The sequence below is a fragment of the Fulmarus glacialis genome, unplaced genomic scaffold (assembly GCF_000690835.1).
Source record: "Fulmarus glacialis isolate BGI_N327 unplaced genomic scaffold, ASM69083v1 scaffold40330, whole genome shotgun sequence".
NCBI lineage: Eukaryota > Metazoa > Chordata > Aves > Procellariiformes > Procellariidae > Fulmarus > Fulmarus glacialis.
Genome location: NW_009188996.1, coordinates 1,970 through 23,678, shown reverse-complemented (window position 1 = coordinate 23,678; position 21,709 = coordinate 1,970). Strand labels below are relative to the sequence as shown.

At 36.1% G+C, this 21,709-nt stretch overlaps 2 protein-coding genes across 3 annotated transcripts; one reads left to right on the top strand and one right to left on the bottom strand.

Moving 5' to 3' along the window:
- Positions 1–1,337: 1,337 nt before the first annotated feature.
- On the top strand, positions 1,338–8,934 carry IKBIP (IKBKB interacting protein). Of its 2 annotated transcripts, none has more exons than XM_009580649.1 (3): positions 1,338–1,531; positions 3,179–3,296; positions 7,879–8,934. In XM_009580649.1, the coding sequence occupies exons 1-3, from the start codon at positions 1,338–1,340 to the stop codon at positions 8,632–8,634; spliced, it is 1,068 nt and encodes a 355-aa protein (XP_009578944.1). In that variant the 3' UTR covers positions 8,635–8,934. The 2 variants fall into 2 exon arrangements, with proteins under 2 accessions (XP_009578944.1, XP_009578934.1); XM_009580639.1 differs by lacking the exon at positions 7,879–8,934 and adding an exon at positions 4,225–5,055.
- Positions 8,935–14,725: 5,791 nt separating this feature from the next.
- SLC25A3 (solute carrier family 25 (mitochondrial carrier; phosphate carrier), member 3) lies at positions 14,726–20,011 on the bottom strand (the record flags this gene model as incomplete). Its single annotated transcript, XM_009580660.1, has 6 exons — positions 14,726–15,076; positions 15,194–15,304; positions 15,849–16,021; positions 16,758–16,939; positions 17,057–17,236; positions 19,890–20,011. Coding segments are annotated over 6 exons (929 nt in total), but the record flags the coding sequence as incomplete, so codon positions are not given.
- Positions 20,012–21,709: the final 1,698 nt, after the last annotated feature.

Below are 21,709 nucleotides of genomic sequence, written 5' to 3'. Positions count from 1 at the left end.
AGCGGCGAGGGAGGGTGCGGGAGGCTCGGGAGGGTCTCTGCGGGGAGCTGCGGCGCCTTCCTCTGTAGTGCGCGGGGCTGCCCTCTGAAGTTGTTCTTGTTAAAGCTGAGTTGTTGTTCCTGCATTAAACTTTCCCTAACTACCATTCAGTTCTCTTTTTTAAATTTTAACTTCGTAATACGTGCTCTCAATCCCAAAGGTGTTTTAGAAGTTACAAAATAGCATTTTTGCTATTTTTTTGGAGAGCAAGAGGTGTTTTTTTCCTACATACTTCAAACTCAGAGCATGCTTCCTAGTACTGTAACTCACAAACAGCTTTAAGCTTCATGCTCTTGTGACAGATTTGGATTTTAAACAATGCCTTTTGCCCGTGTATGTGACTATGTAAGTATCTCTAATATTTAAGTGTTTATATTTTGATATGTGACTAAGTGGCAATACTGCAAAATGATCCAGGAAGAAGCACAACATTTTTGCCTCAAATTGTGCTAAACTGAATCCACCAAGGATCTAGTCTATTTTGAGCAGTATGGTGGAAGATTTTAGGCTTAAAAATTCCACTCTGTACTTCCGCTTGGTCAGAATATGAGCTCTTCAAAACTGGAGACTCATATTGCCTGAATCTATTCGGACCTTAATTTTAGCAAAGAGGAAATTATAGCTTTTCTTTCTAGATGCATTATTTCATTAATCTTCTGTATTTTTCTGTTAATGGCTTTCTGTTAACTGATGTCTGTGGTTTTACAGATGACATGAAATCATTACAAGAGAACTATTTCTAAATTAAATCTTGATTTAAATCTTGATTTGCAATCCCATTTTTAAAAATGAGAAAATTAATTTTCCCCTTTAATGTGGAGTAGGTAATTTTTTAAAAAAATCTACAAGTAAAACAGGATAGTGAAATTGCTGATGAAATTGTGACAGTAACTAACTATAAAAAGAAATATCATGCTTTCAGTCCCTGTGATTTTAAATATATCTTCAAAATGGCTTATTGTACAACAGGTGAAATATTTCTGGAAAGGTGAAATTAGCTGAAGTTTGAAAAGTCAGTTCAGTTTGAGAAAATATGAAAGCAGTGCTCTATAGTATAAAAAACAAATTTTCACAAAGTCTTATGAAAGTATTATGATACTTCACAGAAGTTCACATAACTAGAAAACATAGTAAACACTGAAGGAAACATTTTTGGGGGTATATTTTTGTAACTAAAGGGCAAAAGGTTATATTTGGGGATGCTTAGAAGTAAACTAGTCCTTTTTTGTTTTGTTTTGCTTTTTTTTTTTTTTTTGGTCCTAGCTTTCTCTTTTGCTTCTGCTTTTTAAAAACACAAAATGTCTGAAGTTAAGCAGAGGAAAAAAGGTATTTCTTCATCCAAGACCAGTGAAGGTTCACAAAAGGTTGAGAAGCACAGTAATTGTGGGAAGCTGGCAAGTCCCAGGACCAGCAATAATCGGAGTTCCTTTTGGATGGACTCACGGACAAGCTTAAGCATGATTTCCCTTGCTGTTTGCCTGGTGCTGACCTGGTAGGTAAACCTTTAAAGTGGATTTTAATATTTTCTTTTGTATTCTATGCTGTATTCAGTCACAGGCAATATGATTAGTTACATTTGAATATAGTGTTTGGGTTAAGTGACTGTAGAAACTTCTTAAAGCTAAAAGGATCAAGAAAAGAATAGCAGTATTCACAAGTGTGGAAACATTGGCATACAGTGAGAGATTATAGAAGCTCAATCTGTTCTATCATGTTGAAAGTTTAAAAGGTGCCTTGCTCATGAATTGTAAATACCTGCTTTGGAGACTGCATCTAACTGTAAAGAGCAACTTAATCTGACAGTAAGTACAAATAAGGCTCATGTGGCAGGTAATAAATAAATCAACAGCAGAAGTGAAGTAGAATTTTCTGTAAATAATTTGCTCAGCAATGTAGTAAATTGTTCATCAGGTGAAGTCTTCAAGTAAAGGTCAAATGTCTTTGTAAAAGATGTTTTAGAGTATCTTAGCAGCATCAGTACCTTAGTTCCATCAGAAACTGAGCTTCTTACAGAAATGATAGATGAAATTCTCAGAGCTCTAGTGCAAGAAATTAGTCCAGATTATTACACTGTAGAGGTCAATCTGAAAATTGAGGTAAAATTTTTTCTTATTTTAACATCACCCAGATTTCATTATGTAAATCTTTGAGAAACAGAATGACATAGTAGAATAAAATGATTAGTGATGCTTCTGCTTACTGTTTTATGTATATCTGTTTATGTCTGTGTTGCATGTATCTATCTAACTAGCATTTTAGCTTTTATTGCCTAACTTAATCTGTATAGACTATTGTAGATCTCTTGAAAATTCTAACTGCTATGCAATATACTAATTATCAATTTATGAAAGCACAAGTATTTTAAATAAACTCTATTGTTCTAGCTAAAATTATTCTTACTACTGAGAGGACCCCTGCATAGTCTACAATAAACCTTGTTTGGGGATTAATAAACATCCAGCAAAATTCAGGGTTCTTGCTTGGTTGTCTCATTTCCTTCTCAACTGTATAAGGTGCTTACAGTTCAGAAAGCTCCCAAGTTCACAGTAGATGAATCTAGAATGTATATAAAGTACAGCATTGAGTTCTCGACTGTCTGTTCACAAAGCTAGCATGATCATAACAGTAGCTATACAAGCTTTGCTACAATGCACCATATAGTTCTTGAATGGTTACAATTAAACAACATTAGAGTTAACCAGCCTTTCCAAAGGCTTCTATGCATGATTTTATGATGCTTTGCAAGAAAGTATGAATTATTTTTTTGTTTTATTTCCACCGGTTAAATAATACTTTCTCCATGAAATATATTGTGAGGCAATGCATTACGAACATGTAATGGCCTTGCTATGTCAGCAGTCTTATGGGATATTCTTCCTGTTCGAATGGCATACAGTGTAAAAACAAAGCACATCTATGGGTGTTTCCTTATTGTTCCACTTCTATTGGACGATAACTCCAGTATGAAGACAGCTCAACTCCATTAAATTCTAATATTTTTTTCTCTCATGTAGTGATCTAGCAAATTCTGTGAACACAAATCCCTGCAGTAAGAGATTGCTGTGAATCAGGTCCTGGAACACTTAATATATGCTAATTATGTAGTTATGCTTACTATTTATTTACTTGCAATTTGCAGGTTCCTATTTCAGCAGTCAGGTCAATTTGCTGATATGGAAAAAAAGTACAATTTCTTACAGCAAGAAGCTGAAAAATTCCTGGATGTGGAAAATAAAGTTAACTTAATTTCTGAAAAGGTAAACATTAACATCTCAATTGGATAATCTCTGGTGAACATTTGCCATTGTTCTACTTTATTGTCATTTAGTTAAATTTAACTGACTGTTTTAAAATAAATTTTCATAATGTGTTCTAATTACCTGTGAATTGACCTTTGCAGAGTATTTTATGACTAAACGTGTCAATCCATACCATTGTTCAAGTATGTGAATATATTAGTTGTATCTCAGTATTATTTTTTAGACACTAAACTATTTTTAAAAACTTACATTTATGCACATACTTCATTCTACCAGTATTGTTCTGTGTATAAGTCTAATATACATTGATCTGAAGAAAGGCATTTTTATGTAGTAAAGTAGATCTGTTCTAATAATATGAAAGACATAATGAAGTGATAGTAATATTTTTTCATTGCTATTTTATTTTCTTATTTATGTGTGACATTATCAAGTAGAAAACTTGGGCTGGCTGATAAATTGTCCTCTATATCTTACAGATAATGATGGGAGTACAGCATGACTTATGCCAGTGATGTTGTTTTAGCACTGATCTCATAACGATGTCATTTATACATGATGTAATTTGGATATTTAGATACTACACTTCAGATTGCAAAATGTTGCATGGGATTTAGGTAGTGTGATATATTTTACAAAAAAAACACCCCAAACCACCATGGAAAATAAGGGATTGACAACAAAGAAAATGGTATGTATTCTACAGAAATTCAACAACAGCATACCCTTTTCTGTGATTTTTTCATGCTAGGTTAATCAACCTAGCATATTTTAAAGATGAAATATGAAAACAAATCATATAGGAGCTTTGTAACAAGTAAAGTGACTTCTAAGGGACTTTATTATCTGTTAAATAAATGCAAGTGGTTTTCTATTCTTACTTTTGTTAAGTAGACATAGACATTGTTTTGTGTTATAAATGCAGCTTGAGTCTTCTGAAGGTATCCTACGAGAAACTGCCTCATCCATCTCTGTGATGACTGAGTTTGAGCAGGAAATATCTTCTCTTCATAACATCATAAATGATATTCAGAACAATGAACAGACTTTCTCTATAAAGATGCAGAGCATTAATGAGAAGTTCCGAAATGTAACAAATTCCTGGAGAAGCAGCTTGGATGAAATGAACACAAACACTAGTGGTTTAAAATCTGAAGCGAAGTTCATACATACAGAAGTTACTTCCCAAATTAATGAAGTTGACCAAAGAATTAAATCCCTTTCAGAAAGAGTAAAAGATTTAGAAGACAGTACAGCCAGAAATATTAAAACACTAAAAAGGCAAGAAGATGATGAATTCTCTAGAGTTGAACAAAAGTTGGACTTACATGCAAAGGCAGTTGAAGAGCTAGAAAAACAACAGAATAGTCTGGTAGCCAAGGACACAGACCTGAATCAGAAACTTGTGAACTATGAACCTAAAATTCAGGAGTGCAAGACCCATTTGCCAACAATTGAAAATGCTATTCACTCTATTCTTAGATTATCAAGTGAATTGCTAAGTATGGAGAAAAAGATAGAGGACTTGGCAACACAGCTATATACTGTGGAAAATGGTATGTTGAAAACTGTTTCTGATATAATGGCAATGCAAAAGTTTCTTGAAGGCATACAGTACAATGACAGCATATTGCAAGTGCAAAATGAAATAGTGGTTTTAGAAGAAGTAGTGCATGACATAAAAGTATCTTCAGAAGTAAAAGAAATAACTTTAGAAGGCTATAACTTAGAAAATGACCAGAATGGGGATAAGTGAATTTGGACTTACGGCTTTCATTGATGAAAGAGCACTTTAATTTATTATGAATAATGTGACTCCAACATATGTTAAGGGTAGCTGAAATATTGTCATCAATTTAAATAGGCATTGGATCAGACTGAAAGGCAAACTTACAATAAAGAGGATAGAGAGCAAGAAATACCGTGTAGGAGGAGGCAAGGAGTATTTTCTTCAATAAATTAAGGATTATTTTCAGCTTATTTATTAAAAGATCATTCTTATTTAAATGGAATTTGAAGCAAAGTATTTAGATTTAAGAAAAAAATCTAAACTTGAGACATCAGTTTAAAATTTATATTTAGTTCTCACTACTTTGTTTTTTATATTTTTACTTTTTGTATTTTTCTATGGACTTGTAACACAATGAACAATTAAGTTCGTATCTCTAGGCAGATATACATGTACCTCACTTTTAATGTATTATATACCATAATGGTTTTTTATATACGATAATGTTCTTGTGCTTACGGTACAGACTTCTCAATGTCAGAGTTGTTACAAAGATCTACATATTTTATTACGTGCAGGGAAGAACCAAGTACATTTTTAACAGCCAAAGCTTATATACAACAGCATTACAGAAAACACTAGTAAAGTACCCCTTACTGAGAACCTTCTCTTGTACTGGTTTGCAGTGCATATATGCAGGGGGTTTCATAGCAGCTGGTATTACCTTTTATTTCTTTGAGCCCATGCAAATAGCCTCCTTAGACCTGATTCCCAGCCTTTTCAAACTTTCTAAAATCACTGGCGTAGTTTTCTTCTGCCATTGAAGTCATTGGACTACACATAGGCTGAAATTCTTATTAACAGATACTCCTGTTAGGTTCTTCCATCATTTAATCTGCAAGTTTGGTTTGATCAGGCACTGTATTAGTGTGGGGGTTTTTTGTTTGTTTGTTATGGTGCTGTTAGAAACAAGTTTCTTCTGTAGAATGTTCTCTGTTAGGCATTACATGACATGTCTGGTATTGCTTTGCATTTCAAAGGGAAAGATACTTAACAGTGGCACTGACTTGTTTCCCAAAGTTTGGTGAACCAAGAGCTGCAAAAGCAATTAATGAAAGCCATGGAGTTACGTACGTGGGGGCAGGGAGTATCTAATTTATCCATAGATCTAATAGATCTACTTACACAGGATGTAGCACTACCTAATAGGCCTGGTAGCTGTTCATTGAAATTTGTATCTCAGGACCACCATAAATTTTTGTCTACAGACTTATGTCTTGATAGTGCCCGATGCCTCATTTCTGAACTCAGGAAAGGAGATTGCTTAGCAGACAGCATGAACCCACAACATTTATGACTTAATCAGGCTTAAGTTAAATTATTCTGGTTTTGTACATTCATTTATCTAGAACTCTACTGAAGTCTTCACTGAACAGTTAATGCTGCCCATTCAAGAGACTATTAAACCAGCATTTCTCAATGTTATAAAGTCTTTCAGTTTCATATATTTATTACTTATGTATATATTTGTATTTGTTTACAGTCATATTCAATAAAATATATTGTAGTGGATTGCCCTGTTCTGGTACATAATCTAGTTCAAAATAAATTGCTCTTCCAGAAAGGGTATGGAATAAATAGTTCAGTGTTCCATTAAGAAATACTATTCTATAGGGAAATGTTTTTTAAATACTTTTCACAAGTGCATTCCAGTGTGTTTCTACGTCATATATTTCTGGGGAAGGGTGGCTAAATTACCAGTAGTATGCTCTCCCATTTAATGTCTTTCATCAACCTCAACCCTATTGAAAGCTGAATGTACACAAGATTGAACAGGAAATCCTCATCCTTAGAGGGCATTACCTAGGAAACCAGCACAACTCCCCACAACCTAAATTTTGGTATTTTGTTTTTAAGCACACAGTTCTGTGCTAGTGAGGAATGACCAATACTATCAAAAAGTTAAAGATACTTTTTTCTTTGGTGATATTTTTACTACTAGTGTTAAGAAAAGGATTAGTATGAAACTAGTAAGAGCCTCTGAGAATGTGTTTCAGCTTGCCCATTTGGTGTTTTTTTCTCTCCAAGTCCTACACTGGCTTATTGGGGATTGAACAGGATAGAATCACTTAGGTATTTTCCTTTCTTCCTCTCAAATTTGAAAACCAAGAACCAATCGTTAAAAAAAACCAAAAAAGTGAACTAGCACATTCAGCCAAAAATCCAACAGTAGCATGAGTGTTCCCTCATTAACATAGCTTTTGTGGAGGCAGGCGGTTTAAGTGATGTTTTTCCTGTGAAGTATTTTGGTGGCTATTTAAACAAAAGGGAACCATACCTAATTCCTTTGGCTTTTTCTTCTGTGAACACCATGTTCAAAATACGTATTATGATTACCAAAATAAAAACACGTTGGTTAATTATGGTCCATGATTTTTGGATAAGAGAATTTTAAAGTAGGCATCTTTCTAAAATGTTTCTGAGTATCTTTCTACATGTGTCTTTCTGGAAAATGCAGGTTATAGGCTTAATACAAAAATTTCTGTAAATCAGAAGATTGCATTTGATGACTTGTGTTTTCAGAGGTCATGCTGGAAAGTCATATAGCACCTTCCTGTAATTTTTGTTATAATAGAAAAAGTAGTAACATTTGAATTTGTTATGTATACTGAAAGGAAAAAAAAAGAAATTTTTGGTTCTGTTGCAACAGAAGTTTATTTCCTAAAGACGGGGTTTGCCCTCAATTTCAGTATCAGAATAGTAAGATATTTCATTAGAATATAGCTTTAATTTTGATGTGAGTCATTAAGCTAGAAATCTTGTCAAATATTTTTATTTGTATCCCTCTAGTGTGAAAAGACTTGGAACTTAATGGAACAGCTGGAAGATCTTCAAATGATTTCTCACATTAAACATCTGCAGGAAGATATTTATACAATGAAAACACGGTCTAGCAGCATAATTAAAAAACAAGAAGAACTGCAGAAGAATTTAACAACTCTTTTTCATGCAGTTTCAAGTGTTGAACAGAATGCAGCTTCTGTAGCAAAAAACATAACTTTGACGATTGTGACAGTAAAAACTGACATAAGGCGCATTTCAGGCCTAGTCTCAGATATGACTGCGTTGACAGATTCTTTGCAAACACTAGAAGATAAAGTAGAAAAAGGTGAAAAGACGACAGTAAAAAATATAGGTGACCTGCTTACCAGTAGCATCGACCGAAGTACAGAACTACAAGGCTTGGCATCCAGTAACGCAAGAAAAATTGAGCAAATTAAGACAGCGTTATCTGAGTTAAGGAGTGATTTTAACAAGCATTCAGATAGACTTCTGAATCTCGAAGGTGACAGAGCAAAAGTTCTGAAGACAGTTACATTTGCAAATGATTTAAAACCCAAGATGTACAAACTTAAAAAGGATTTTGCCATCTTGGAGCCATTAATAAATGACTTAACACTGAGAATAGGAAGATTAGTGGAGGATGTATTACGACGGGAGAAGGAAATTGCTTTACTGAATGAGAAATTGGCCAATCTAAGAAGGGTTCAAACTGAGATCAAAGATATGAAAGATGAAGTAACCAAGATTTCAGACATGAATTGATCATCACTGTGAAATGTCACTGCCTAAAGAATAGCAGTGTTTGAGGAGTGTTAACTCCATCATGTGTAGTACTAAGAAGAAAGACAGTATTTAAAGGCTTCATTTAGAAGCATACTGAAACTTAACTAGAGATTTGTCCTCTTCCTTTGAAAAGGACTGAAAAAAGTCATACTGATTTCAAGGGACAAGCTGTAATGTGAGCAAAAAACATGTCTCTGTGCACGTATGTGTCTTTCTGAAGGATAACAGGTGCTATATTTAATAAATTACGTGTTTTGTACAATAGAACAGTGTTAAAGCATAAAATGTTACCTTCAGAGTCTGCTTTCATAAAGAAAGCAGGACCCAAGACTGACAGATCTTCAGCTTTCCTTTCCTGCTCCAAAGGAGGGAATAAAATTGTGGTTTCCAGATAGAATAAAACAAGAGTTAGTCAAACTGCAGTAGCAATTTACTATTTGTCTCAATATATTCACCCTATGATTTTTGTAAACTATAGCACTTTCCTTTTTTTTTTTAATTAATATTTAAAGAGGCAAATGCAGTGAAGCAAGCAATGCCCAGAAATATTGCTGATGCCTTGCAAAAAGTTTGTCACACATTTAGATGGAATAATTTGTATAAGGTTTTCTGTGAGGCTTTATAATTGTAAATTATAATTACTGTGCAGCACTGTTATGTCTTTAAAAGACAGAACTCTATATGGGGACAATGCTTTGAAAGACCTAGTAACCCTACTGATGGCTTTTTCCCAGTGTCACAGTACCTGTTCAGGAATCCTAACAGTGTTATTCATTCATTGTTTCTTAGCCTGTAAAACACTACAGTGAGCAGCAGAATTAGCAAAGAGAAGCTACTTAGATCCCAAAAGGTTAGACTGATATGAGCCACTGGCAGTATTTCTGTGGTAAAAAGCAAGAGTTTAAGAGATCTGAGACGTTTGAAAATGCGGTAAGCAGTAGACTGAAATAACAAGATAATGGGAATGGATTTAGCAGAGGAAAGGGGGAGAAGTGCATTAAATAGGAATAAAAATTACTATAAAACCCAATTAGGAGAGATACAGCAATTAAGAAAATCCCTATAAATGAAATTATATCAAGAAGTATAAGCATACAGTAAGGCCTTTGTAACTTCTCAATTGTTTAGTTGGTCATACCTGAACATCTTGCAGCTACTAGCTACTCTTGATTGTCTGGAAGATACAACCATTCCCCTCCCTCACTATTCTCATCCTCATTCAGCATTCCGTATCTTATGGCCTGCTTCATGTCATTGGTCTTCTGTACCTTGCTTGCTTTGTTGCCCTCAGTCAACCTCAAATGCTTTGTTTCATCAAGTTTTCCTCTTTTTGGTAGAAGGCCATTCTTACCTCCCAATTTTCTTTTACCCCTTTCCAGTCCACCTGACAGACTGCAAGGATAAACCTGTCAAAAGACAAGTTTTCCTAGAAAGCATCCACAGAAACTAATTACCAACCAGTGTCCCTTTGCTCTTTCACACAATTCTTAAGCAAGCCCCTGAAAATAACCAAATGGCATTTGAGGGAAACAGAAAAATTAAAACATCCAGAATGATTTTTTCATACCTGAAAAAAAATATATAAACATGCACATACATACACCATAAGAGTTTGGGGTTTACATAATAAATATATCTCATTTGTATATTAAAGCCTAATATTCACTGAATCCACCAATCCCGGGGGCGTTTTTTTTTGTGCAAACCCATGTTAGTCCCATTAAGGAGAGCACTTGGCACAATAGACACGGCTACCAAAGGAACATTGATACAGCTGTGTGAGAAATACATCCCATGCATCTGTCACTATAGCCCATATGATGCAGTTAACAGTTACCAGTGGATTAATTGCATCAAGGGCTATAGCAATTTTATTTTTGTTGTTTTCAACTTTATGAATCATTTGTGGTCAGTAAAAATCTGGAGAGGCAGAACTGGAGAAAGCAGTAGAGCACTATCTACACAAGAGAAGTGGAAAACATGCTTCAGCTGCACAGTTAATCAGAGAAGTCTTCACACAGCAAAGAGCTCTTTCTGGATGAAAAGAGCACACTCTCTCTTTGGAACAGTAACCAGAAAATAAGCCAGGATATACAACTGTTGATTTCACTTTCAACCCCCAAATGAATAACCTGCAAAACTTAGAACACATCTACCAGTGAAAAGCTGAGTATACAGTCCTATTCATGGTCTCCATGGGAAGTTAAGTATGCAAAAAAACATTACAGAACCATTAATTTATCTATAGATGTATGCAGGCCACCCACCCTTCCTTCCCAAGAAGTGCAGGACCAAAGTATTATAATCCTTTCAGAAATTTTGTTGCTACAAGCAAGAGAGAAAAAGTTTAAGTCACAGAGGTAAAGTTTACTTGGGAAAAAAAAAAAATCTGGATCCAAAGTTTACACACCCACCGTATTGTCCTCAGAAATAAGGCAAATGATCAGTAATTCTCCCATAATCTGCACAGGTATTACAAATCTTCATTTGCCCTTCAAGCAGAAAACTCCACTGTACTAAAAAATTAAATGCAAGTTTTAGAGTTGCTTTGTAGTTACAGTGGTCTAAAGACAGAGGTAAAGCTCTTTCTACAGTGGAAAAGATGAGGCAGTGTGTGAAGTATTTTTCATAAATTATGAACATCATTTAAAGCAGACTACTAACCTCACCTCGTTGGTTTAGCACCGTCAGCGGTGGGGAGAGTATCAGCTCAGTAAAACTACAACCCCTTAGTTAGTTCTAGGGGCACTCAGTGATACTCTCTACAATTTTATTAAGTGATTGAGAGATTCAAGTAATAATGAAAATAACAGCTATGCTACTTAAAACATACCATCCCATGCAGCCCAACCTGTAGTGATACTCAGGACTCTGCTTTTAACTTAGTATGCAGGCATAGAACTGACCAATTATATTCTTGCCAGCAACTCACAAGGGGGGGAAAAAAAAAAACCAACCAGCAACAGCGTTAAGTGATCAATGCTGAAAATTGACATGAGCAAAGTAATCCCAACACATTTAAATCTACTTTTAGACACCAGAATATCAGCTCAGCTGAGAAGTTTCTGCTAGCAACATCCTTCTCCCACATCACTCGACTTACAAAAATCATATCCTGTAACAAGGCCACATAGCTACTAAGCTCAGCTATCCAAAGTACTCATATCTGCTATAAAAAAGCAAGACGTTTATTGTTCTTACTGTGAACTACACAATTTCTATGTAGAAATGCAAATGAATTGCAACTATTTATATTATTACAGCCTATTTTAAAATGATATGTAACAAGCATTTCAGCAAGTATTGGCAACACCAGCGTATTTGACCTGTAGTACAATCCGATACAAACACAGGGTGTGAATGGAGTCGTTATTCCAAATTTATATAGACAGTATGCTTTAAACCAGAAAGCTGATCTCAGCTCCAGTAATAGCAAGAAAGGATGTTTTCTCCTTCATAAAACAATATACACAAGCAGCATATACATAATCCATATTTTACAAAGCACTTCTGGTTTTAGTGACTGGTCTGGAGTTACCGAAGTTATACTTGGTTCAAAATGGAGTGTTCCTTTTCGATACAGGACTTTCCTTGCAATGAAAGCGCAAGTCCATCTGAAGCACCGCAGCTCCCCTGCCCCATGTCTCAACTTTCGGAAAACATACCACACATCATGCTACAAAGCACGGTTATCAATGACAAAGTTGACCTTTTAAATGCATTTTAATACTACAGTTTTCCCACTGGAGCTTACTTAAAAATATCAGTGGGTGACCCTTTAAGCAGTAGCATTTTGTATGTTAAACCCCTTCATCTCAAGCACCCGAGCAAGCTTATGGCTGAACATCAATGAAGTCAGCCAGCTGCAAGGCAATTTTCTCCCCTCAGGTTTTCCACTGAAACATGACACTGAAAGTAGCACTAAGTGTATTTTCCCTCTCTCAGTTACAAAAGAAAAGAACAGCTAGCTGCCCCTTGTAGTCTTATCTCAGATTCATCCCGATAAAATTACCTGAGCATCTTTAAGATAGTTTCGGGTCTACCCTTGAACATTAAGAAAATGGATTTAAGATTCTCCCATTACCGCACATATTTAAAACGGCTGCACAAAGGTGACCCAATTCTAGAGAAAAATTGCATGATTTTGCTCCACACATAGAATGACAAGAAGCAGTCCTGAGAAATTTAGCTTATCATTGGATTACTTGATAATCAGACTACCTCACTGCATGAGCCAAGTTTGTCTCACCCTTCTGCCAGCCTTAAAAGCTGGCAAAAGAGCTTCACTTTCCCAGGATTAGAAGGAACTTGAGATGTTTTCCAGCAAACAAAGAAAAGTCTAGTGAGTTAAAACACCTTTAAAGAAACTGTGATACTCAGTACACAGAAGTGATACTGCTTTTTCTAAGTTGAACCACATACAAAAGTTAACTTCAATAGCTGATTAACATCAGTGGTCTTGATACAAGATCAAGTCATGGTTAATGCTCTTCTCCAAGGAAGCTCTTAGGAGCATTTAATGATTTCAAAGCTTCCCACTCACGACGGGGCAACAAGATCTACACACTTGTATCGTGAAATATATTTAATTCAACACCAAAATACTTGTACAAATGCTTTATTTAGCCTTACGGAATTTGACTTTGCTGTATAATGCAGTTAGATACCAACCACTCTGAGAATGTCTTTAGTGTCATGGTGACAGGGAAAAAGAGCAGTTTTAGATTTTACTCCCCATTTTGAAAGGTGGCAATTCAAAATAACGCTCAGCTTGTTTAGCATAACCATCCAAAATCTTGGAAGTCAGAGGGTTTTCCCAGGGGGTGAGCAGCTCAATGCTATGTAAAACAGCAGCAGGAACATCAGACTCCAGTAAGATGCGGTGGTCAGTATATTCATGCTACTCCAATGGTGCCTGCTTTAATTGTCTTTTTAACTCTAAAGGACACAAGTAAAGAGGAAGGAGCAGTACAACATACGTGAATGCCACACCAAGTTCAGTATCATCAGCTCACATGCTGAAAGGCAGCATATCCAAACAGTTTGGCACAAAAGACATTTATGCTCCAGCTCTTAACAAAGTAGTACTGGATATGGTGAACCCTTTACGTACTATTACACATTTTCTGGATTTTTCTCAATGTAATTATCAACCATGGGTTCTTGAACAGGCAAAACACAGAAGGCAGCATGCTCAACTTTCTGTAAAAGACTGGAAAAAAGAAATTCATTGCCTTAACAAAACATCGTGTGTGTCTCCTCTTGCATGCGTAGAAGCCTGGATTTTTTTCCTTCACAACAAGTTCCAAAAAAAAAAAAAAAAAAAAAAAAATTATGGCTTCTTGCACTGCAGAAGTGCATGGTTCAACCAAAACTCAGCATTACATTTAAACTAATTCAGAAAACAAAAACCAAAAACAAACTAGGGAAAAGCTGGCAAGTTTGTCAAACTCTACAGTAAGAGGCAAGCCATTTTTATTTTACTGTAAAGCTGTAGTAAGCTTTTAGTCGTCGGGTATCTCTGAGAATCTTTATTAACATCAGCTTTTTTGTTAAAGTAGCAGCTACTGTTTAATTCCACAGTACAACCAAAAGGACTGAATTCTTTGGTGCAGTTCAAAGCCTACACAAGCAGAAGTTAGTCAAGTAAGCATACGTTAGTTATGTTGGGATGACCACCCAAAGCAGAAATGGCTCTATTATGCGTAAGGTTCCCTTTATCTCTATGAGAACACTGATATGATGACCAGGATACCCTACCAGGCTGCAGTCTCATCTCAGCCATTCAGTTCAGCTGTTCTACACTAACACCTTATTATAGGCAAATAAAACAGTGGACTCGAAGTGCATAGAACTGCAGTTAGTTTCTGCAGTCCTGCAAGGATAGGTTCTTGGCACTTATCTGGAAACAATGAAAGTCTATTTTTGTTACAATTGTTTCACAATTTTCTAGTTCCTAAAGTGTAGAATAGGTTAATTTTTTTTATTATTTGGGGGGGTGGGTGGGAAGTACTTGAGGTATTTGCTGCTATGAAATGAAGCTTACATATGCAGTAGTAAACAGACACTAAGCACTCTGTTTCTCATTTATTTCAGGCAATGACAGCGGTAGAATTTAAACCCTCATGTGGGATTTAAACCCTCATGAGGGCACAGCCAATAACGACATCATATAGAGTTTGTTTTCTACATAGTCAAATATATAAAAGTTTCATGAAACTCATCACTGGGACAGCCAGCACAGTCAGTCCATGAGTCGTCTATTCAGTTAGACCAAGCTTCTTCTTCAGAGATTCTGGCATTTCAGGTGGAGGTGGACGAGGAAGTCTGAAATAAACCTTCACAGAATCATAGATGAACCACTGTAGTGCAGTCAGGGTACCAATCATAATGATACGAGCAAACAGACCTTTCCATACACCTGTAGAGCAAAACATAAAGCATGAGTAGTGTAAGAAGCCAGGAAAAAAAGAAATCCTCCCCAAAACACAAAACACCACAAACACTTGATCCAAAATACATGAAAGCTAGGATGTACCTTTGAATCCAAGCCTCATAAGAACCTGTGAAGCAGAACTGCCCTTTTCTTTGTTCAACACAGACACGACGGAGTCAGCAGGATGGGAAACAATTGCACAGAACACACCAGCTGAAAGAATAATTTGACATTAGTTCTGTGGTGTTTTAGCTGTACCATTACCAATTGAAACCACATCTTTTAATAAATTGCACCGAAGTTATGTCAAGCCTCCTGGTATCCTAAAAGGACAGCAGGTACATACTTATAATGTGACGTGAATATTAAAAAACACCTCGGTTCTGCTCTTGCAGCACCTCTTCTGACAAAACAAAACTCCTTCTGAATCTCTGGATATTGAAAATCCCCCTTCCACCCAGATTTCTCTCCCCTTCCTTCAACCTTCCCCAGCCTAGCAAAGATACAAGTTTTTTCACTTAAATCAGCTGCAGTTTCTAAACTTGGACATTAACATTGGTAATAGATAGGAAGAGTATTGTCCTACTACAGACCCATTTTCCACTTACAGATTGAATACAGTTTTTTCCCCTGCGCATTTTAAAGTAACAAGTAAATTCTCCCATTCTAGTTACACCTATCTGATAATCTGAAAAGGTATAGGCTTCTAGAGTTGCGGTAGTCCATTAATGAAGTGTAGGACTTAAAGGTTCCTTACCAATATAGCCCGCAACAAATGTGACTACCAGCTGTTCTCCTTTTGTACATTCACTTCGTGGCTTGGGAACGACGTACTTGTAGAGAGCTTCAACAGTACGTTCAAAGCAGGCAAATTTCATCATTGTGTACGGAATCTGTCTCATCCATAGAGGAGCAACACCTTTATAGAAACTTAACCAGAGAAGACACAAACTCAGTTTCATTTTCTCCAGTACTTAAGGTACATTTCTAACTTGAAAAAAAACTAGGTTATTGTTGCTATCCAGAATACAACTTCTAAATACTGACACTGTAAGGCTTAAGTGTCTCAATACCTACAGAACAGAAATTTAAGTTTTATTAATTCCCGGTACGAACTTAAAACAGCAACACAAGTTAGAATTTGCCTGACCCTCACATGCTGCACAGCTGTTTTTGTGGTCACTTTTCAGATTACAATGCATTGCAGTAATGCAGTACTGACACTACGAATGCAGTAAGGCTCATGTCTGCATACCAGCTAAGTCCCGATAGTGATAAATGACTTGTGTATTTACAGCCACTTCTATCAGAACAGAAAGCTAACATGCAGTTATATTACTCTTACATGCCAATGACTCAAGCATCTTTGACTGTACAACCAAAAAGTTGCTGAATATCTCTGACTGGAACTGCTAGAAACCAAAGTTATCCAGCAGAACTCAGCACAAAGATACTCACAAAGATGGATCTAAGGAGCATGTGGAATTAACAGCTAGTTCAGCACAGATTCCCTAAAGTATGTTAAGTTGTTATCTTGAAATACAAAGACCAAAAAGTATTATAAGCTAAAGCCACAATTAGTTTTAGGAACAGTCTTTCATTAGGAAAAAATACTTAAGATCAAGAACCTTAATAAAAATAAAAATTAAAATCAAGAGATACTTACGCCCAGATGCCTTCTTCTCCAAACATTTTAGGTACAGCCTGCCGCAGAGTGTTAGCATATCCAGGCTGTGTCTGAATACGAACTTTAGCAGCTTCCATTGGAGCCAGAGCAATGTCAGCAAAAAACTCCGCACTGGCAGATGCAGCTAAATATAGCGAAGTACGCCACAAATACGCATTTTCCTGAAGTGAATTTAAACACACATTTTTATTAATGAATCGTGCTTTTGTGTTTACTCTGCGTTACTAATAGTATTATGTTGCAGATATATAGCCTCACGTAAACCACTAAAGGCTTACCTCTCCCAGCATGTTGCCATATAGGATTTTGAAAACTTCATAGAAACCAAATTTACAAAGCCCCTGCATGGAATAGCCAATAAAGGTTGGAGCCCATCCCTTAGCCAAGCCACGAACACCATCTTCTTTGACTGTCACTGAAAATCCATTGAAGATGCTCTTGTATTTTTGTGGATCAACCTAAACAGAACAGGGAGTTTATTGCTTAATATAGCTTACTATTTCCTCTTTCACACCCCCATCCAAAATATAAACTTCTTAAATCCCTCATACAGCTGGCTTCCTAATGTTCCCTGGACAGACGATGTACTCACCACATTCACTAATGGAACTGTAATGGTTACTTCCTAGTCTCAAACCCTAACTTATTTTAACAGCCAGTATGTTCCTCAATACTGAGGAACCACCAAATTTGTGTCTGAATTTTGCTTTACATTTATTCTCCAAATCAACAATACGACTTTCTGTATTGAAAAGATTTACTGAAATCACTATTCTAACACTGTCAGTAGTATACTGGTATAATTACATTTAGATCCAATTCTTTAAAAATTCACAGCTTCTGTCAGCAATCTCATCCACTCTACACATCACACCTACATACACTCAAGTGTCGCCACAAACCAAGCCTGACGATTCACCTGACTCTTAATCAGAAAAGGTTATTTGTCCGCTGTTAGTTTGATCCCTCCACACAGTCAGACTAAGACAGATGGAGCAAAGCAGATCAAGGAGTACTCAAGAACTTCTACGCTTGTACTGTGACTTCACAGTACAGGCTACATACAAAATATTTTCTGCACATAACACTTTGAGTTACTGAATAACTTACCAGAAATTTAAAAAAGACCAATCTGAATAATTTTGTTTCATGTGAAAGGAAACCATTTAACAGAAATTCTTAAACAGGTCATTCTGACAAATTTTAAGTCGCATCACACTGTTACTTTTCATAATTGACAACATCCAACACTTCCTCAGAAGGACAAGAAGATATCAAATTACAAGTCAACCAAAGCTTTCAGAAAGACCTATGGGACATGCACGCCAACCTGCAGTGACTGATATTTTGTCTTGCAGTCTGGCAACAACCTATATGAGAACTAGTTCACCTAAACATGTCAATTTTAAAAGATTCAGAATTTCAGAAAATTGGATATTTAATTGGGCACTATAAAATGAGACTATGTTCATGTCAGAACCATGCTTAATTATCATCTACATAAAAGGTGACCTCTTTTTAAAAAGACATGAGAGGGCAGGCAATGGGTTTCTTCCTGGAGAATCTAGGCAGGATTAGTAACATGCTCTGTACTGGATCTGTAAAGAGGTAAGTGCTGACAGGTTTTACAAGGTCACACCTGGAATCCACATGGAACCCTCCTCTTGTACCTTCTTTTAAGTGCTGGAGAAGGAAGGGAAAATATCACCACCCTCATCACATAGGAAGCCCAGGACTGGTAGCCCAAGCCAAACGTACCTACCAAGCAGTTGAAGCCTGAGAAGTATGAGGCCTTGCTGCCAGTTGTGTATGCAGCATTGTATAGCTGTCAGGCCTTCTGCCCATTAACCCAATTTGCAATCAGATTAAGAACTGTTTGAGATGCTACATCCTCTTTATCCATCATCAAGCTCCTCCTTCCCAGGAAATTCATCCTTAGGTATGGGTAGTCCAGCTACCGATCTTGGATTTTGAAGTCCATAACAACAGAAAAGTGCACTTAAGCTACATTTTCAGAAATAAAACACACACTCAGCTACAGCTATTCCCTGCTAGTAGAAATAGGGAATTCGTACAGTTAGCCTGGTCTCAATGCAAATTTTGTAGAAAGCAGCATGTTGCCCTCATTTGATGCACCCTGTGTTTGTCTGACATGTTACAGAATTACTAGTTTGAGACCAGAATTTCAGGTGTTCTCAAGTATGCGAAAAAGCCTCTCGTGTAAAGAATGCTACATAAAGGCCTTCCAGAAGAACACAATTTTAAAGAATATCACATGCAGTACTCCTAGTGTGACTAGCAGGTCTGACTAATTAGTAGTTCCCTCCTAATTTCAGGAGTTCTATCATTACAAAATCTCCACTTTTGTAATCAGCATCAGCCTAGGCAACAGGGAAGTCATTAACTACTTTACTTCCAGAAATTTAGAAGTGTGCTTTAATTTGCTTCATTCTTGAGGCACAGATTTACCTGAATAAATCCATTAGTATGTTTTTATCCACGGTTGTTCCCTAGATTATTTTAATGTGGAAGCTGGTATCACAAATTAAGTGCAATGTGACGACACTCCTTTCAGTTCAATCAAGAACCACTTCAAGGAAACTAGCCACAAGCACTGACAGCCTTACCAATACCATATCAAATTTTACCCATTCTATTCAAAGTGGCATTATTATAAACTCTCCAATCCATAAGCCATGCATTGATATCCACAATGTTAATGGATCAAATTATACATGCATGTCACTCCAGGCTAAAAACTGTACATCTTCAAAACACCAAAGATACTATTTCCTTCCTCCAAAAGCACACGAATAGTGCTAGATAGCCTACCAGACAGCAAAGAGTAACACTGTGGTGCATGCCTTTTAGCAAGTATAGTCAGTCAAATGTGCCTTAAGTGTAGTCAAAAATAATTCATCCAGATTATCCTAAATGCCTCTGCTTCTCTTGAAAGTGGTATTTTGTTAGTCTCACAGCAGTAGACTTGATAAAGTAGCATTCAAGTTTACTCACTTCCTGTTATCCAGAAAAGACTGCTGTCCCTACTTTAAACTCTTAATATGCTGGCTACATAGAGAAAGTTTGAGAAATGTTTAAGTTAATACAAACCTGCATACGACATTTCACTAAATCCAGAGGTACAACAGCAGTGTGCGTCAGGCCACAACTTAGGACCCCACCAACGCCACAGAGAGCATAAAACTTGAGCGAGCCATATTCACAACTGTATTCTGCAGCAAAAAACAAAGACACACCATGCTTTTACATAAGCTCCATGCACTGCTGGACAATGATGTCCAGGGGATAGTTTATGCCTCCAATTCATTAGTAGATTAATTATACCACACTAAACATGCTTTGTCACAATCACCACATACCAACACGCAGAACAAACCTGTATTCTGCATTTAACCAGGTCTAGAGGAACCAATGCTGTATGTGTTGTTCCACAGCTAATAATCCCACCAAGGCCACAAAGCATAAAGAATCTGCCCGAGCCATATGCACAGCTGTATTCTAGTTAATTGGAAAAAAATTACATACATATGATCAATCATAAATGGTAACAAAGATCAGAAAAGAAACAAAATTGACTAAGTGCTACCTTCTCAAAAGTGTTAAACTGAAAACAAACTCCCATGCTATATTATTCAACTATAGTGTTATACTCAAAAATAATTCCCTTGCTTTAAATTAACACCTTTTGGATTGACAAGATTTGATTCTAGGCCTTCCAAATTGAGTTTGTTCCTTTAAAAAAAGCAATGGAAGTCAGTCAAGTTTTAGCTTACAGCACATTTAAACCATAGAAATTAATCCCAGAAGCTGCTAGTAGAAATTATGACTTGAAGTTGCAATAATATCCAACATTTTCTTACATCAAGGAATTAAGCAAGAAGAGTGTTTCTCTATTATTCTAGAGACAAAGCTTCTTTGGTTAAATATCCTGTGATACTGCAACTTCTGTATTTAAGTAGAGACCATACAGATCTATGAGATCAGCGTTGGATTTTTCTTTATACAGATATATTTTTCAGATTCTTTATACGGTTTTAAAATTTTCTTTCAAATACAGAGTCTCAGATTTATACAGCTTCTGTTTAATGAAATTGCAGAATTTTATTAAATTAGTCATTACATTCAATGCTCATAAACAATGTTCATTAAAGAATCTTTCAGATCACATTTAATAAAGGGATATTTCATTTGCACTGTTCTATACAGTACTGCGTATAAAACCATCCAGTCTTGAAAGAGCAAGTTACTTTCACAAATTCCAATAAAGTAAAGTTACTGGAGCTGAAAAGCAAGAATCAGTTTCCCTCTTCCATTTTTGAAGAAACCACAGAAGGTATGATTATGTGCAACCAGAAAACACTTAAGTTCACAATTAACAGTACAAAATAAGCATAAGGTAGCAGCACAGTTCTGCTACTATGTTTAACATTTTAAATATATAAGCAAAAGTAAAACTAATCTATTGAATAAGCATATAGAAAACAATACACTATGTATAGAAAATATTCCCCAAAGTAGAAAGGGATAATCTAGATTCTTTTGCCATTGGATCTAGTGGTGTTACTCTAATATAATGGAATAGACATTAAAGTGTTACATCAACTTAGTAAGAACTATTTCCAGAGAAACGCTAATGAAAATCAAAAGACAGCAAAACCTTATTTTATTCAGACCTTCTTTGCCCTGTCTTCTTGCTTCTGAAATAAAGTCCTTCATAAACATCAACAAAAATTTACACTTACATTCAACAGCATCAACAGAACACCAGTTAACACTAGCAGGCTTATCCAGCTCGTAACTTTGCTCTTATAAGGGAACTTCTTCCCCAAAATGTTCCAGATTTTACGGTACATTTTACATTCACATTTGTCACCTTACTCCTCAAAATTAATCACCAAGACAATAAAAAT

Excerpts from the sequence above, each read along its gene's own strand:
- IKBIP (XM_009580639.1), top strand. The coding sequence starts at position 1,338 with ATGTCTGAAGTTAAGCAGAGGAAAAAAGGTATTTCTTCATCCAAGACC. Across the intron at positions 1,532-3,178 it reads GTTTGCCTGGTGCTGACCTG|GTTCCTATTTCAGCAGTCAG; the intron begins GTAGGTAAACCT and ends TGCAATTTGCAG. Across the intron at positions 3,297-4,224 it reads TTAACTTAATTTCTGAAAAG|CTTGAGTCTTCTGAAGGTAT; the intron begins GTAAACATTAAC and ends TTATAAATGCAG.